General features: G+C 28.1%; 1 protein-coding gene across 1 annotated transcript in view; it reads right to left on the reverse strand.

The window, feature by feature from the left end:
- Window positions 1-6,061, reverse strand: part of LOC136081792 (lysophospholipid acyltransferase 5-like) — a 57,213-nt gene extending 51,152 nt beyond the window's left edge. The window contains exons 1-2 of the mRNA XM_065799937.1: window positions 5,827-6,061; window positions 4,879-4,934 (exon numbers count right to left, since the gene is read on the reverse strand). Of these exons, the coding sequence (XP_065656009.1) occupies window positions 4,879-4,934; window positions 5,827-5,953 (183 nt within the window). The 5' untranslated portion in view covers window positions 5,954-6,061. The remainder of the gene's footprint in view (window positions 1-4,878; window positions 4,935-5,826) is intronic.
- Between the last annotated feature and the right edge of the window lie 8,295 nt (window positions 6,062-14,356).

The raw sequence follows: 14,356 nt of genomic DNA on the forward strand, positions 1-14,356 counted from the left end.
TTTTTGCGATCTTTCTTTTTTTTGTGATTATTCTTTTTTTATTTTATAAGATTGATACTCTATTTGTGAATATTTAGTGTTCTTTTACAGTATAAAACTGCAGTGACTTCTGTAACGATAATTTTTTTTTTTAAAGCGAAGCATAAAGTAAAAGAAAGAAAAATAAAAGATTTAGAAAATCAATTAGCAAAAATGTTCAAATGCAGGAAAAAGACCGATTGTTTAAGGAAGAAAAAATTTATAAAAAACAAACGATTAAATACCTATTCGAATCAAGAGTACTAGCTAATTATTGCAAACATTACCATATGTATGGAAGGTTAAATGTGAATGATGGAACTTTTGGCGATAAAGCTATCGGTGAAGTTGTTGAACATTTTTCTGAATTTTTAATTGGTGTAGGATGTGATTTGAATAATATACTTCATGAGTGGATCATTTTTAAAAACATACATGTTTCCCATCATAAGTAACAATCAAAATGAGTATTATTTTAAAATTTGGCAAATTTTTTTTTCCAAATCAAATTTTTTTTCCAAATCAAATTTGGGAAATTGTTTTTTCCAAATCAAAGAATGATGAAATATTCTTGATATTTTTGAACTATTTTTAATTTGTCCTTTTACAAATGCGAAAGTAGATTGAATATTTTCATGTATGAATCGCGTAAAAAATGACTGGAGAAGTTGTCTTAGACGAGATCTCTTAGAATCTCTACTTCGGATAAGTGAAAAAGGTCCTGAGATTGACAAATTTGAACCTGTACTGCTATGGACGAATGGTATAATGATAAAGTTAGACGATTGTCAGCAAATTTTCATCGTTATCCGGAAAAAAGAAAAAGAAAGTCAGGAAAAACAGACATTGATCTAGCGACACTTACAATATCGGATTTGGAAGAAAGTGAAAGCGAGGAAGAAAATTGTGACAACTTTTAATTTTATCTTAGCGCATTGCCCCTTAAAATTAAAATACTAAATAATAACTTGTAATGGTGTATGATTTTTTGCTTAGTAAAAATAATTTTTTGTTAGTAAAAATCCTGAAAAATTCTAAGCATTAAACTAGTGAAATGATTACAAAACGATCAAAATATTTACGATTACGATCTAATACTTTTTCTATTAGCAATCAAAAAAAGTATTAGATTGTAAAAGATTCTATTATTTAGACACATTTTTTTCTTTCGCTTTATTTTATTGAATAAAAAAAGTGAAAGCTAACGTTTAATAAAAAAAACATTGAATGAAAAAGCAATAGATAGAAATATCATGGGAATTTGATAAGGTTACTTAGATCAGAAAACTTACTTAATAAGAATTTAATTATCATTCTTGTTTGTAATTGTGCGGGTTTTCGTGAAAATGTTAAGTTTTAACATTTTATCACGATAATGTTTTCGTCATTTTTAATAGTTTTTTATAACTGTTTCAAATTTATAGATTGTTTTGTTAGAGTTTTAAATAATTTTTTTTACTGTTAAAAATTTATAGAAAATTAAATATTCTAGTTGTTTTAAACAGTTTAAAATATGTAAATAAAATAGAAAATGAAATAATTAATTAAAAGAAGATTATATCAAGTTCATTGATTTTACAAAAATACAGCCGTTAGATTTATTGCAATATAATAATAGTAATAACGTAAATTATAACTAAAGCTACTTTATAACCGCTGAACGTAAATGTTATGACATCTTATGCAAAAATGAGACTTATTATATATGTTATTATAAACAAGTTAAAAAAAATAATGCCCCTCCCCTCCGGTGGGAGTGGAGGAGGGGTTATGAGCAACAAAAAAATCGCGATTAGATTTTTTTACGTTAATTCAAGCCCTGTATATATATATATTTTTTCATGTATGAATCGCATATATATATATATATATATTTTTTTTTTCATGTATGAAATTTTTTTTTTTTATGTATGAAATATATATATATATATATATATATATATATATATATATATATATATATATATATATATATATATATATATATATATATATAATGATCATGTCATAAAAAGTTATAAAGTATTCTATGCTAATAATAACAATATATTGACAATAAACAGCAGGTAAATATAGAGGGAAATAAATCGTCCTGATGGAGGAAAAAACTGTTTTTTGGCTAAAAAACTTAAGACTTTGTTTTTTTTAGTTTTTTTTTTTTAAAGTTTACTCTTTTTCTTTTTTTTTAAACACTAAAATAACTAAAAAATTTGTTATTAGGTGGTATTTATTTAAAAAATTATTTTCATTTTTCTATATCCATTTTATCGGTATTTTCCTATAAATATATTTTCAGTATATTTTTTTATAATGGCCTGCTGTCAATACACATTATTTTTTTTATAAGAAACTAGTACTGGAAGCCTTAAAATCTTTAGAAAATTTTAGTACTACTAAGTTACTTTTTAATAAGCTTTTTTTAATAATAAATTTTTATTATGATTTTGAGCAATATCACATCAACCTAACACAAAGTAATAGCATTATTTAAATAGAAAACTACAGTTTGAATGAGTATTTAATTTGCACTCACAATTAAATGGAATTCTTTTAGATTGTAGATCAAATTTTCTACTTTTTGAAACTTTTAAGAAATTTTTAGTACTAAATTGGGAAAATAAAACCCTTAAAATAAAAAACTTTCCAGTACTAGCTCATTTACTTGGTTTCTTACACAAAAAAAACTGTGTATATTTTTCTTTGACAAATATAACAAACAAAAAACATAAGACTTAATTACTATGTATATTTTCCTATTCATATATAATATATATTTAACATGTTTATTAAGTGAGGGACTTTCCCATTTAATGTGGAGGGCTTCTTTTATCTTTAATTTGTGTTTGGTTGGGGCATTATCCAAAATCTCAAAAGAATCACAGTTAGCCAAATTTTTGCAATTAAAAGATAAACTAAAGTGTTTAAATATATGAGATTGTTTAAAACTTTTAAGGTGCTCATTTATTCTAGTTGCCAAGTGTCTGGAGGTTTTTCCAATAAAACTGGCATTACAGCCAGCACAAGAAAATTTAAGGACAACATGAGATTTAAGCAGTTTATGAAGTGACTCTTTTAAGCAAAAACAATCTTGTATTTTATTAGTAGTGAAAATTAATTTTATTAGAACATCCTTGCAATATTTATGAATAATTTTTGAAATTTTCATTTTAGTGTAATTAGAGTACATTCCAATGTATGGAAGCTTAAAGTATCTTATATTTAAGCTATTAACAAGGTTAGAACCAGATGGGTTCATTTTCTTATTAATATAGGATTTAATTTCATAGTCAATAATTTTTTGTGGAAGTTTATTATTTTGTAAAACTAACGATAGATTCTTAATATCTTTATCAAAACCAACCCAAGAATTATCAATTTTAAATGTAGGATCAATCAAACAACAAACAAGCCCAAATTTGTAGCAAGAGGGAATAAAACTAAAAAAACTTTGTAAAAGACCTGTATATGTTTTTTTGTGATAAACTGAAGTCGAAAACGAATTGGACTTTTTAATAAGTAAAAAAGCAATCTGGTTATATTGTTCTTTTTCCATAGTAAATTTCAGATTTTTATGTTGTTTATTTTTCCATAGTAAATTTCAGATTTTTATGTTGAGGTGAAAAATTCTTGAGCTTCATATTCAGAATTAAAAATAGCAATTATGTCATCCACATACCATTTATAAAACAATGGTGCTGTAAAGGAGCAGTTATTGACCCATGTTTGTTAATGATATCCGACAAAAATATTAGCTAAGATGGTCGCTAAAGGAGAACCCATAGCAACACCATCTGTTTGATCGTAATATTTTCCGCCAAATAGAAAATGTGAACCGTATGTAGAAATCAGAAGTAATTTTTTAAAGTGAATTTTTGAAGAACGTTTTGAGTTAGTTTTATCTTTAAAAAATAAATCAGTTGCAATGTTGATGGTTTCCTTAAGGAAAATGTAATTAATTAATGTAAATAAATTTTACAAAACATGTCAAGAATTAAAAACATCGTGTTATTTTTAAAAATAATTACTTATTTTATGCTATTACAACATTCAAGATATATATATATATATATATATATATATATATATATATATATATATATATATATATATATATTAGATATACTGCATTAATTCTAAAGCATTTTTGAATTTAAAACATCGTGTTATTTTTAAAAATAATTACTTATTTTATGCTATTACAACATTCAAGATATATATATATATATATATATATATATATATATATATATATATATATATATATATATATATATATATATATATATATATATATTAGATATACTGCATTAATTCTAAAGCATTTTTGAATTAAAAACATCGTGTTATTTTTAAAAATAATTACTTATTTTATGCTATTACAACATTCAAGATATATATATATATATATATATATATATATATATATATATATATATATATATATATATATATATATATATATATATATATATATATATATATATATTAGATATACTGCATTAATTCTAAAGCATTTTGCAACGCAACAACTTTCTTCATAAAAAAAAAGTAATGCCTTATGACAACAAATTGTTGGGATCTTTGTTGGTTACATAACCATTTCTAAGTGCAACTTTCAGGTTGTCACAACATTTCTTCAAACCATGTTTGAGTAGCGCGTCCAGACTAACATGTGTAAAACCTAATGACAAACTTGAAAGTGCAAAGCCACATGCTAACACATGTGTTGAAGGCCAACACTGGATTTATATAAAGAGATAAGTTTAGATAATGTGAATTATAAATAATTTTAAACTGAATATCTTTAATAGATATTTTAATTTTTTCTAATAATAAAGCGTAACAAAACATAAGACTAACCTTTAAAGATGTTTGTTTTCTAGGTAATAACAAATATAATAAACCAAATGGGAAACCTTAATATTAAAAGAAAAAAAAAATCAATGTCAAGCACAACTAAATAATAAAAACATTTTTCAAGTACAAAAAAAAAATTTATTTAAAAAAATGTTAAAAAATTACATAGATATATACTATTCTTAACACACTGTAATGAAAATATTCATATTAAAGTGGAATTAAGTCAAAAAGCTGGCAAACTATTAGAAAGTTGTTTTAAAGCGCAATCTTATAGAGTTAAAAACAAAATTAAGTATACTGAATAGTCAATAACAAGAAAACCTCATTAAGTTTCTGAGACTACTCAGTCTGAAACTATTTTATTTCTACACACAAGTATTACAACCAAAATTTGTACATTTTCAAATATTAATCTGTTGCAGTCAACTTTCTGCAAATATTTATTTAGAATCTAATTAAAGTGTTTAAAGAAAAAAATAATTTTGTATTGAATATAAACTAATTATTTACTTCAGCAAAGCACAACTGATAATTTTCAAATAAAAAGGAGTAAATTAAGAAATTATAACAGAAACCAACATTTTGAAAGTTTGAAGATTCAGAAAAGATTAAAAAACACAACTAGAAGAACCATAAACATACTTAGTTTAGAGTTGCAGAGGGATTAAAACTAAAGAAACGAGATGTTATGCAATCATTCACACAAATTAATCAAACAATAAATGATTATGCTGGTCCCCTTTTCAAAAATTTAAAATAATTTTTGAAAATAAAATTGAGGCAAAAAAATAAACACGCAACAAAAATAAATATGTTTAATTAAGAAAATACCAATTAACCTTATCAAACATGCTTACGTGTTTTTAAAAGGAAGATAATGATTCTAAACCAATTCATAGAAAAGTATTTTTAATATAAAAATAACTTTAACAATATTTAACAACTTACCAAATACTATTCCAATCATGAAACGAAAAGGTGCAGCAGGAATTCCTAAATTGTCAGCAATTTTTTCAACACCCAAAAATTTGAATCCAACTTGACCACCTTGAAAAAACTCGCTATTAGAACCCATTACTTTAGATTATTCGTTGTTTAGATATCAATAGCTACATAAAATAATAAATATATATTTTTTGGTATTTAAAAAGACACACAGTATGTTCAAAAGAGAAATGCATCGCATACATTCAATTTTATACATACATAATGCATAACATATAAATTTTATGCTTGCAATAGGTGCAGCCAAAAAAATTTTCTTGAAAGTATAAATAATGTAGAATATATTTAAAAAAAGCTTAAAACATCTTTTATAATAACTTAAAAATAGATTTATGCTATGATAAAGCTCCTTTGAGTTTATCACACTTTAGTGGCTCGAATAATTATTTGCAGCGTTATGGTGTTTACCTTTGTATTGTTTAATCGAGGTAGATATTTAAGGTATTTTAATCGAGCGCCGTATACGCCACAACACGTCGCTAAGCAAAGATGAAACTAAGCATGTTTTCCCTATTAGGAAGGACTCGACGCCGTTAATGCACGTTCTAGAAAATACACGAATTTTGCGATTTTATAAAAAAAATGTTTAAATTTTAAAAGTTAACATTTTAGTTTTTATATAATTAAATTAAATTGAAACATCTGTTATAGTATGTAAACTTATCCTTATAAAATTCTTTATATTAAAATACAATATTTCTAGGGGCTATATATACTCTCGTTGTTCAAGTAATATAAAAAAAAAACATCAAATAAACAAAAAAATAATAAAACTTCAATGTAATGTGTTTTTGCATCTTAAATAAGAAAAATAAGACGATTTGACGTAATCACCGTTATCTTCATTCAAACCACCTTCATTTGGAGAACACTGGTGATACTGTATTTCCAAAGACTCTCTTACTTTTCTCTTAAAATAGTCTGCCTCTACTTTAACCGTGTTGTTTTTATTCGAACCAAAGGCACCATGGCAATTTCTGGAATGCCCCGCCATGGCCGAATTTTTCCATTTTCCCTCAAAAGTATGTTTTTGATGTTGGCAAATGCGAGTTGAAACCTTGAGTTTTGTTTCACCTACTTAGAATTTTCCACACGAACAATCCAGTTTGTAGACTCCGGAGTAAAAGTTGTTGGGAAGTCGAGGTTTTTTTTTTTTGAGATATTAATTGTTGAAGGTTTTTTGGGGGTGTAAAAACTGGAGTATAGCCTGCATTGTTAAATATATTTTTTAATTGAATACTTAATTTTGTAACCCGTGGTAGAGAAACGTAATTAAACTCTTGTTTTTTGATGATATTGTTGTTGTTTTGTTAATTATTTTACTTAATGTTTTTTATTTTTTTGACAATGTTTTAGAAGTATTTTTGAGCATTTCTGTAAGAAACTTTAATTCATGATTTATATGTTCTTTACCGCATAATGCAAAAGCTCTTTGGATAAAACCTTTAAATACACCATAAATTATTTTTGGATCGTGACAAAAATGCTTTATTTGCACATTTGTTATTGCATTTTTGCAATAGATATTAAAAAGATATGTTCCGGATTTGTTATTTGTTATTGAGAGATCAAGAAAATTTACTTTATGTCACTTTCTTTTTCAATTATATATTTGATATTTGTGTGTTGCTTATTTAACAACTCGAGAAAACGTTCTGATTCTGCTTCATTATTAAAACGGGAATAGATATCGCCAACATTTTTTTTTTAAAACATCCTCGCTTCCAACAGGGCTGCAAGCAACAATTAATTAGAGTTGGAAGTTACTGGAAGAGAAAAGATGAAGATTTTAGAGCAAGATAACGATTGACAGACGACTTAAAGGATTGCAAGTTATATGAATCAGGAAAGCAAGATGAAGGAAGCGGATTCCAAAGAGCTGATGTTCGAGGAAAAAAACTAGACGAATAGGAGTTTTTGAAGCACTTAGGAACAGCCACAGTTAAAGGGTAAGACTTAATTGAATGACGAGTAACACGAGAATGAATTTTAGTAGATGACACAAGAGACGCTAGCTCTTTAGAGCAGTACCCACTATAGTATTTGTAAAAAAGAGAAAGTGAAGCAACATTACGACGATGTGATAATGTTTGGAGGTTGGCAGCAAGGGCAGGTCCAACTATGTTTACAATGCGTTTTTGCACCTTGTCAAAAAGGCATCATTAGAAGATCCGCCCCAAATATATCAACAGTATTCCATACCAGGTCGGATTTGAGATTTATAGAGATAGAGAATAGAATCAAGAGTGAGAAAGTGGCGAGCTCGATAAAGAGATGCAACCTTAGCAGATGCTAATTTTGCAATGGATTTGATATATGGTTTCCAAGAAAGATCAGAAGTAAGAGTTAATCCTAGAAGATGAAGGGTAAATGACTTATCGAGTACATTACCGTTCATAAATATAGGAAGATCTAAATTATTACGATAGCAGCTTTCCAGCAGGCTGGAAAACAAGACTCTGATAAACACTTGTTGAATAGTTTTGAAAGTATAGACAACAGCTCCAGAGAACACTTCTGCAAGACTATAACAGGTATGTTATCCGGGCCACTAGCTGTAGAAGAGTCTAAGCAGGAAATCACTTTAGATCTAGAAGCTGGAGTGATACGAATGTCAAGCAATGGATCAACTTGTTTGTTGGCAATATCAAGTAGAACGCAACTAGTGGAATTAAGAGATGATATTGATGAAAAGTTCTTAGTAAACAATTCAGCTTTGTGTTTAGGTGAGGTGACTAAGTCCAAACCATACAAGAAAGGTGGAATTACAGATTCGCTCTTATTATTGATACTATTAAAGATTCTCCAGAAGTCACGAGAGACTAATTTTTGTGATGAAATACGAGATTTTATGACCTGAGAATAGCGGGCTTTGGCGTTAGACAAAACCTTTTTACAATGGTTTCTAGCAATAGTAAACAGACGTCTGTTTTCTGGAGAATTGTTTTGCTGATAGATATGAAAGTAATGGTTTCAATTGGAATTTGCAGCAGCACATTGTGAGGAAAACCATAGAGAAGAGTGAGGCTTGACCTGGAATTGTTGATCGGGAATAAAAGATTCCATGCCAGCCTGAATCCACGAAGTTATGAAAGAAGCACATTTGTCAACCGGAAGACGAAAAATTTCTACCCAAGGGCCATCACGAAGAAAATAACGAAAAGAGTCACAGTCAGCTTTAAGGTAGTTGTAAGAGGTACGATGATTGGGGGTTCAGATGATGAAGAAGAATGAGATAAAAAGACATAAGTCAAGTAGAGAAGGTAAATGATTCGGGTTGTCTGGAAAGCGAGTTGGAAAGTTGACTATTTTAGTAAGAGATTGAGCAAAGCAAAAGTTGTGGGCTTTATTGCCTGCAGAGTCACTGACACTAGAGCCAAACCATTCAGTGTGAGCATTAAAGTCACTGACAACAACAATATAAGCTGATGGATAAAGAGACGGGGCTTGGTCAATTTGATCAGAAATAACATCAAATGAGATGAAGGACAGCAATATAGAACAAAGAGAAAGGCAATAGAGTAAAGTGGTGCTAAACGAAAGTACATAAAAGAATAGTCTGTGGATTCAAACCTAGTTTCACGACAAATGGGTGAATTCTGACGAATGTAAATGTCCAGGCCAAGCGTGTGACTATTGGAGTCTTAACAAATTAAAGGAAGATAACCATTAACACAGATCACAAGATGAGACAGCTGAACTCAAATTAGTCTCACAAAGAGCAAGTAGGTCTAGTGAACTTTGAAGATATAAGATTCAACAGAAGGAAAGTAACTTTGAAGACCACGAATATTAGTGGATGATAGGCTTAGTGAACTTGATGGTGATGATGGTTTTTTGTGTTTTATAGTTTTTGGTACTTTATTTATTTTTAAAACATACTTTTCAGATGATGTTACATATATTGGTGATGTAAGATATTGTGCCTGTATAAACACTTTTTTGTCATAATGTTTCAGTAAAACTCTCTGCCATGACTACCATTAATGATAAACCTATAGGATCAGCATCTTCTAATTTGTGTATGTTGTTTTGATGTAACGAATGACCACTTGACAAACACAAATCTAAAAGTATTTTTATTTCTAAAATGGATAATTTTGAATTGAAGGCAGGACTGTTACGGAGTTGTTCTAATAAGATTTCTTTGGATTCTATAACTGGTATTGAAGGCTAAAGATTAACAATATCGAAAGTAACTTGAAATTCACCAGGATCGATATACGATGATTGAGCACATTCAACAAATTGTTTTGAATTTTGAAGTTTTATTTTGTTAAGATTGGAAGTAGGTTGAATGAGATTTACTAAATAACTGGATAATTTATATGTATGTGACCTTATTGTGCTTACTGTAATTCGCATTGAGTAGTTATTAGTTGGTTTAGTTGAGGAGTGGCGCCACTTGAATAAAGTAATCTATATTCATTTTTTGTAAACTTTGTTTCAGATTTCGTAATGTATTCTGAACTTTGCGAAGGAGTTTTTGAGTTGGATCATAGTTTATGATTTTATATTTTCCTAGTTGTTCTTCAGTGTTTTTAAGAGCATCAACTTTAATAATTTGAACAAATCATGATCCTTTATCAAACGGATAAATACTAATTGTATTGCTAGATTTAAGCTCTTTGAGAGCTTTAAACTGATCCTTATCTAAAATTGTAGAAACCGGTTTATGCATTTTCAAAACTCGAAGTACATCTGTCTAAGTTTATTTGCATCAGTATTTTTGTTTGAATACTTAACTTTAAAGCTGCCGTTTCAGTTATACTTATTATATCCATATATGGAACTTTACTCGAAATAGAAACAAAGTTAGGTCCTAAATCAAGTAATTTTTTGTGATGTGTTGGGATATTATCAGCACGTAAATTAAGTGTTACCTCTTTTATGAACTTGTAATTCCATAAATTGCCATGGTGCCTTTGGCTGGAATAAAAACAACACGGTTAAAGTAGAGGCAGACTATTTTAAGAGAAAAGTAAGAGAGTCTTTGGAAATACAGTATACCAGTGATTACGTCACATCGTCATTTTTGAAACCTTATTTTTCTAATTTAAGACGCAAGAACACATTACATTGAAGTTTTATTGTTTGTTTGTTTTTTGACGGGTTTTTTTTATATTACTTGAATAACGAGGGTATATATAGTCCCTAGAAATATTGTATTTTGATGTAAAGAATTTTATAAGGATAACTTTACATACTATAACAGATTTTTCAGCTTAATTTTTCTTACTATCTTATTTTCTTCCATTTACTTGTCTTTTAATTTTTTTTTTTTTTGCGTTTTCAGGACGTACACACTAAAAATTAAGGGTAGAAATTTTTAGTTAAGGTAGGATATGTGATATACCCTTAGTAAGGTATAATTTTCTACCTTATAAGGTAGAAAGTTATACCTTTAAGTTAGAAAATTGTATGACAAATAATTGTTTTTAATATAATTTTCTACCTTAAAAGGTAGAAAATTATACCTTACTAAGGGTATATCACATATCCTACCCTAAGGTAGAAAATTCTACCTTTTTTTTTTAGTGCGTATTTATATCTTTTTTTTTCAACTTGTATTTATCCTTTTCAAAACAATAAAAAATCTGTGACATTCATGGTTTGGGGTTATCCAAAAACTACGTCATGCGCTTGGGAGGGAGGGTTCAATCATTTTGAGATGATTTGTTACCAGGGCAGGGGTATCCGATTTTGTAACGCAAAAATTTATAAATTAATTAATGGAAGCAATAGTTGGTTATGAATATAGGAATTGTAAAATGCTGAACAAATGTATGAAGAGAACTAATTTTTGTATTGTGAGAAAAGAAAGAAAACAAAATCAAAAACCTCGAATATCTGACGGCTTTATTTATCAAAGAAAACAAAAAATCAATTTGAATAACATAGTCATTATTTGTACACGCTTAAAAAATATGGAATGAAATAAAATATGATAAAAAACTTTCTGAAAAAGTCAAAGAATTGTTAAATACAGCAAAAGCAAAAAACGTCAAATTCTTTTCAGTTTTTTAATTACTTCTGCTGCTGAAAAAAAATTTCTTAATCAACCTTTGTTGAACTTGCTAAATCAAAATCTTCGTACCTTGTAGCCCCTAATAAAATTGACTATGTTATAGAACTCTCAAGTGACCAAAAAGTACTGCAGATTCAATCGTGTAATATGGTAAAAGAGTTGATAAGCTCAAGGTTACATAAAACATGAAATTAACTTGATAAACGAAGATTTGATTGGATGAAGAGAACGCTGACAAATAACATCTGAGCAAGATAAAAAGCTTATAGAAAAAAAAAGAATAAGAAAAGAATTTAAGGAAGAAAGAAAATTCAATGTTGAGAAGCCGGAAGCATATTTACATACTCCACAAGGCGATAGCACACATGCGCCCGCGCACGATTTTTCGTACTTTTTTATAAAGAAACATATTTTTAAATTACGTACTATATACTATACTTTATTTACCTTTGTGTTTACATTTGAAGTGTCGCTTTATAAATGTATAGTAATCAAAGAACACGTAAGTATATTAGAATAACATTTTTTTAATTAAAGTACACAACTATACAAAGATCGTGAGGGTTTATTTTAAAAGAAAAGTTGAATGTAATTAATGCCCTTCTCCATGACTTTTGGCGTTTGCTCTATCTTGGGATATATTTAAAGCCAAATTTCATTATTTTTATTTCAATTTCAATTTCATTAAGATTTATTGCTTTCAATGAAAAATAAATATTCTAATTATGAGTTTCAAATTTTTTTTTTGTTTTAGTAATATAGTCAGAAAGAAAACAATATATAGGTACAGTAAGTACTTCTTCAAAAATTTAAAAATATGTTTCTTTATAAAAAAGTACGAAAAATCGTGCGCGGGCGCATGTGTGCTATCGCCTTGTGGAGTATGTAAATATGCAAGCCGGAAGTTAAGAAGTGATAGGAAAGAAGCCTTAAAAAAGTTATTAAATTAAAGCGGCTTAATGGCTACAGCAATTGACTCTTTTTCTCCAAATATCAAGTGGTTGTCAACAAATCAAAGAAGATCATTCGGATTTGCTAAAAACTGTTTGTGACTTTAACCACCCACTACCCCACGACCTCAATCCGCCACTGTTTGTAACTTTAACAACATTGATTGCTAGTATGCTAAGCCAAGTTTTCTCATTTAGTTTAGAACTTTTATAAATAAAGCTTCTTTTTCTAATCTATGTAACTTTTTGTTGTCAAGTAGATATTTATATTGTAGACACTTAAATGTTATATATTAGATCTGGAAAATATTTGTCATCGACTGCATTATGTCACGCTCTTGATTTTAATAAATTAGTTGTTTTCAAAGAATTTTAGGATTCTTCTATTAATGGTTCATTTGTTAAACCAGTTGTCATCTTGAGTGTAAATAATGGTCCAGATAAGAATCCTTGTCATCAAAAGGTGTTTTTGTGAGTAAATAAACTATATTGGTTTGATTAATCTCATATTGAATTGAATTTTTTCAATGGTAATTAACGTAGCAGTTTATCGTTTTCTAAAGCATGATCTAGATTGTATATTTTTGGATGCAAAGAGAAGAATGACACCTTTAAGTTGTGAACTTTTATTCGAAATGATCCTACCATATGATTTTTATTGAAACCATCTAAACAATGCTGGTTTTACGATAGATGGTATTCTGGAAAATAACCTTTGAAAACTAAGGACAGCTTGAACTTCTATATATGTATATATATTGTTATTTCCCAATAAATTTCATGAGTGAAATGTTGGTTTTTTAAATTTTATTTTCTTTGAAAAATCTTAAAATTTATATTAAAACAAATTTGGATTTTTGAGTTGAATATATTTACACAAATAGAACCAGTGACGGATCCAGCATTTTCTGGTGTTTAAGATAACTAACTTTCAGTTTATACTAAAGTCAAATAATGGTGCTTCGCATAAAATTTCCATGATTGGAGGCTGGGAACAAAAAAGCTTTAAAATTTTATCCCAAAAGCAACCCCCACCCCAAAAGTGAAGCAACATCTTAATAAAATATTTTTTGTACTATTCTTAACTAGACTTATATTCATCAATAAATTTTAAGCTTCATAGCATTAATTCTCAGCGTTCAAAAATTATGAACATATGAAGCTTAAACACTTTCAACTTGAGGGGGTTACAGTTAGGTTTATAAGTTAGCTATCTTAAACGCCAAAAAATGCTGGATCCGTCACTGAGTAGAATTAAGTTTTATCAGTGTTTTTTAAAAAACGTCAACTAAGTTTGCTATGACGACCATAATAAAAAGGTTGATGAGAAGTTTAAGGATAAGTGTAATAGATACTTCATCTTTGAATTTGTTAGATTAAGACCAAAAATGTATATCACACTTGAAGCTAGTGGAGAAAACAAAAAGAGAGCTAAGGAAGTAGGAAGACCTGTTGAAAGACCTGAAGTGTCAGGTGTACAAGCAGTATGCAGATG

The sequence above is a fragment of the Hydra vulgaris genome, chromosome 06, assembly GCF_038396675.1.
Source record: "Hydra vulgaris chromosome 06, alternate assembly HydraT2T_AEP".
Taxonomy (NCBI): domain Eukaryota; kingdom Metazoa; phylum Cnidaria; class Hydrozoa; order Anthoathecata; family Hydridae; genus Hydra; species Hydra vulgaris.